At 36.9% G+C, this 5,000-nt stretch overlaps 1 protein-coding gene across 1 annotated transcript in view; it reads right to left on the reverse strand.

The window, feature by feature from the left end:
• ankrd6a (ankyrin repeat domain 6a) overlaps nucleotides 1-5,000 on the reverse strand; it is a 35,256-nt gene that overhangs the window by 28,722 nt on the left and 1,534 nt on the right. Inside the window, exons 2-3 of the mRNA XM_059352914.1 lie at nucleotides 3,172-3,356; nucleotides 965-1,063 (exon numbers count right to left, since the gene is read on the reverse strand). Of these exons, the coding sequence (XP_059208897.1) occupies nucleotides 965-1,063; nucleotides 3,172-3,321 (249 nt within the window). The 5' untranslated portion in view covers nucleotides 3,322-3,356. The remainder of the gene's footprint in view (nucleotides 1-964; nucleotides 1,064-3,171; nucleotides 3,357-5,000) is intronic.

Below are 5,000 nucleotides of genomic sequence, written 5' to 3' on the forward strand. Positions count from 1 at the left end.
CTTGAAAGTCACGTGACTTGGAACAAACCAATAGGAACAAATATCCATGGAATAGCCACGGGATATGACTGTCATTAACTTGCATTGTAGCAAAATCCGTGTCAGTTTCACGGAAATTTGAGTGATTCCGTGGCTATTCCATGGATTTTGAGTTAAGCGAATCCGTGGCTATTTCACGGATTCCTGTGATACCAGGTTCGAAAATTAGAAAGTTTGCGTCAACATGTTGATTTTAATGCACAAACTAAGTCTGTGTGTGTCTCTCTCGTTAATGTTAACAGAAGCTGAAGAAGTTGGAAACGGTTATTTTGAAACGTGTCCACTGTGGAAGATGCACTGCAAAAAAGAAAAGTTGGGTGAACTCAAAATTTCAAGGCAACAAACTTCGATAAAATTTTAAGTTGGACAATTAAACAAAATATTTTAAGTTTTGTTTTTGAGTTTGCTCAACTCTGAATTCAGATTTTACAATTACAATTTAACATTGTAATAACTTTTAATCCTTACTTCTGCTAACTTCTGCAATGTGCTGAATTGGCACGATTGTAACACCGCTATGAAATGTCAGCTAATGTTGCGACCACAATTTTGAGTTAGCATTGACACGCTAATGGCTACTCTTGTAGCTGTAACAAGCAGCGCCGCTAGCATCAGTTAGCCGCTAGCTTTCCCTAATGAATTTCACCACTTTCCTGCATTTCACAACAAAGAAATAAGAGTTAGCAGAACTATTGTCCCTTGTTTTGAACCCCAACTTAAAGATATAAGTAACAACAACTCACAAACTTGTTTTTGAGCAGACAACTGGCTTCCTTTGTTGTGCTAACTTACATTATTGCCCTAAATGTCAATAATTTATATTTCCAAGTTTTACCAACTTAAATCACTGTTTCAGGCAAAAATATACAAGTTGGCTTTTTTGCAGTGTGTGGACAAATATAAAGTGCACTCATTGTTATCCTACCTTGTTTCTGATGTGAACATCAGCTCCTGACTTGACCAGCAGTTTGACACAGTGAGAGAAACCATGCCAAGACACCTCATGCAGCGCAGTGTTGCCGTCCTCAAACAGATAATGGACAGTACGTCCATCAAAAACTTTTATTAGTTTATCCAACACACAAATTAAGAATGTATGTATTCATTTTTATGAAGGTGTGCACAGATTTTACGGTGAAAAACTGCTAAACCATGAAAGAAAAAGACCGTAAAATGATAAATGAGTTAATTCAGTTTTTTCAACTTTTTCTAATATTACGGTAAAATGATATTGGCACTGTTGATTTCACATTTAAGATTGCCATTTTATTCAAAATTTTACCATAAAAAATAAAACGTTCTGCCATATAATTGACAAGAAAATACTTTATAAATGCTGCATAAATTAAAGATTTTACCATTTAATATTACAGTATATCTCTGTTAGAGATATGGTGTTTAGTACATTTAACAGTGAGAAAAAGTATTTTTACAAAAAAATAAATGCAAAAATTACAGTGATGGCTTGTATATTACAGCATGTTTTTGTTACAAACACGGTGCCAGAGTATTTTACAGTAATGTATTAAAGAAAAAAAACTGTAAAAAATACTGTTTTGGCTGATATATACATTGTTTCATTGTTACTGAAACTGAATTAACCCATTTATCATTTTACGGTCTTCTACTGTCATGGTTTAGCAGTTTTTCACCGTAAAATCTACAGACATTTTTTACAGTGTAAAATCTTTAATTTATGCAGCATTTATTAAGTATTTTCTTGTCAATGATATACGGTGGCCCTGAAGTACAAAACACGCCAGCAATTCACACAACACACCAGCAATTCACACAGCACGCCAGCATTTCACCACAGCACGCCAGCAATTCATCAAACCGGAAAGGTTAGGTACATATTGGACACTGATCCTCCTCCTGATTGGTTCCTGCCGTCATTCACTTCTCCATAGTAAAACCAGTCGCCCATGTAGTGCGCCCGTATTGTGATATTTATGGTAAATTCATTGAGCCGGTCCAGAGCGAGCTGACATGAAGGATAAACACTTTACTGTCATTCTTTTTCACTTTGCAGTATAAAACTCTGACCTGCAGAGAGGAGATGAAGTGTTAACTTTACATGGACACTCCACGTGATATAATCAAATTGCGTCGCGCCGAAAATGTATTTGTTGTGTCGGCGAAATTCACAATACAATACCCTTGTATATTCACTCATTCAGCCTCTCCGCTTATCTGGACTCAGGCCGCGGGGGGCTGGAGCCGATCCCAGCTGACGTTGGGGGAGAAGCGGGGTACACCCTGAGCAGGAGCCGCTGAACTGGCGACCCTCTTGCTGTGAGGCAAGAGTGCTAACCACCACACCACCGTGTAGCCCAGTAAATATTACATTACATTAAAAAATAATCTGTTTCCAATCAATAATTCCAGTCTAATACCGGAGGACCTCGGGTCTTCTCACTCACAAACTCACAGAACGTGTCTCTGTGGAATATCAGAATAAAATTCCCTTTGATATTTACTGTACAGTAATTATCCAAGCGCATTTTATTATGAATTTCGCCGACACAACAAATACATTTTCGGCGCGACGCAATTTGATTATATCACGTGGAGTGTCCATGTAAAGTTAACACTTCATCTCCTCTCTGTAGGTAAGAGTTTTATACTGCAAAGTGAAAAAGAATGACAGTAAAGTGTTTATCCTTCATGTCAGCTCGCTCTGGACCGGCTCAATGAATTTACCATAAATATCACAATACGGGCGCACTACATGGGCGACTGGTTTTACTATGGAGAAGTGAATGACGGCAGGAACCAATCAGGAGGAGGATCAGTGTCCAATATCTAACTACCCTTTCCGGTTTGATGAATTGCTGGTGTGCTGTGGTGAAATGCTGGCGTGCTGTGGTGAAATGCTGGCGTGTTGTGTGAATTGCTGGTGTGTTTTGCACTTCAAGGCCACCGTAATTATATGGCAAAACAGCGTTTCTTTTAATGGCAAAACTTTTTATTTATACGGTAAAATATGGAATAAAATGGCAATTTTAAACGTGAAATCAACAGTGCTAATATCTTTTTACTCTAAAGTTCTGGCAACGACAGCTGCTGTTTTTTTACCGTAAAAACAACAGATTTTTTTTTACACTGTGGTACAGCGTGTCTATCACTCACTCTGTCCTGCAGGTCCACAGCACAGCCTCCCCGAATGAGAGCAGCCATGGCATCACTGTTCCCCACCATGGCGGCCCGGTGCAGGGCGGTCTGGTGACCAGGGCCCTGGCACGGTGATGAAGGCACATGGACCGATGTCTGGTCACTCATCGCTGCTGACCAATGGCGGTTCTAGACCAATCTTACTGTGGGGGCCAAGGAGGGGCCAGTGTTTAATCAGAGGGGCAGTTTCAGTAACAATGAAACACCATAAGTGTATATATCAGCCAAAACAGTGTTTATTTATTTATTTTTACAGCTTATAAAAAAATACATGACTCCACTGTAAAATACATGGCACTGTGTGTGTAGCAAAAAAATACTGTGATATTTACAAGCCATCACTGTAATTTTTGATTTTTGCATTTATCTTTTGTAAAAACTACTTTTTCTCACTGTTAAATGTACTAAATATTTAATGGTAAAATCTTTAATTTATGCTTCATTTATGCTTTAATTTATACTTCATTGAAGTATTTTCTTGTCAATTATATGGCAGAACAGCGTTTCTTTTGATGGATAAATGTTTTATTTATATGGTAAAAAAATTGTTTTTACTCTGAAATTCACCACTTTAAATCTCATAAATCTATGCATTTCTTTTCTCGTAGATTTGCCACTTTAATCTTGTAAACTTTAAACTTTTTTTTTTTTTAACACATTTTGGCTGTATGTAATATCCTCCAATATTCTCTAGAGTTGAAATTTGCAAGTATTTCAATGACTGTCCTATTAAGGGTTAAAGTGGTGAATCTGGGAGAAAAAAGTTGTTTTTTTCCACTTTAAATCTCTTAAATCTGCTACTTTTTTTCTTGTAGATTTGCCACTTTGACCTAGTAAATTTGCAACTTTTTTTCTTGAAATATTACCTGAAGTTACCAAATATAGTTCTTTGCCTGATAAAGGGTTAACTGTGTTTGTCTGCTGTTTGCTCCTGAGCAGCCAGTGGCTTTTTGAAGCTTTTTCATGCTGTTGGCTCACTCTCTGAATAACACTGACCTGAATTGTTATCCTGACTGTCCTGCTCCTTTAATGTTTAGCATCTGACCCAAATGACAAAGGATTTCATGTCAGTGTGCATCCGAGCTGATAGTCAGATTATGTTCAATGCCAAGGGTCAACCTTTAATCTCTGTTGGTGATTATAAACAGTTCTGAACCTGAAGAACGTGAACACAACAGTGGGTCCATTCGATTTCAGTCATATATGTTTTTTTTGCTTTGTTTTGTGCTCTTATAGAACATTTTAACCATCACACTTTTGGATCACAGATTGTAACTTTAAACATGCATGCATCAGGCATCTTTGTTTTCATCTTTTCCATTTGGATTCAGTATTATGGGAATCATCTTTCTGGACCCACTCTAATTTACGACCCTTTCAGACCCTTCGGGCTAAAAGTGTCCACTTCCAAAAAAACGTTATAAAAACTTTACTGATTAATATTTGTTTCTACTTTTTTTCTGCATAAACCTCTGAAACAACTTCGGCCCAAAACTACCAAACATTCATATATTTTGAGGATTTTAACCCTTTAAATGCCAGTTTGATTGCATAATGTCACTGTTTTTCAAAGGAAAAACAAAAAAAATTGAATTATTTTCTATATAATAAATAATTTTTGTGTGGGGCATTGGTTTTTATCACAGCCACATTGGATATGTCAAAGATTAAGAACAAAATTGATTTTGATGCATTTTTAGTTTTTTGTGTAGTGTCAGATTTAAAATGTAAAAACGCCATTTTGGCCACTTGATGGCAGACATGTCCACTTCTAAATAACGCTATAA

This window comes from Centropristis striata, chromosome 16, assembly GCF_030273125.1.
Source record: "Centropristis striata isolate RG_2023a ecotype Rhode Island chromosome 16, C.striata_1.0, whole genome shotgun sequence".
Lineage (NCBI taxonomy): Eukaryota > Metazoa > Chordata > Actinopteri > Perciformes > Serranidae > Centropristis > Centropristis striata.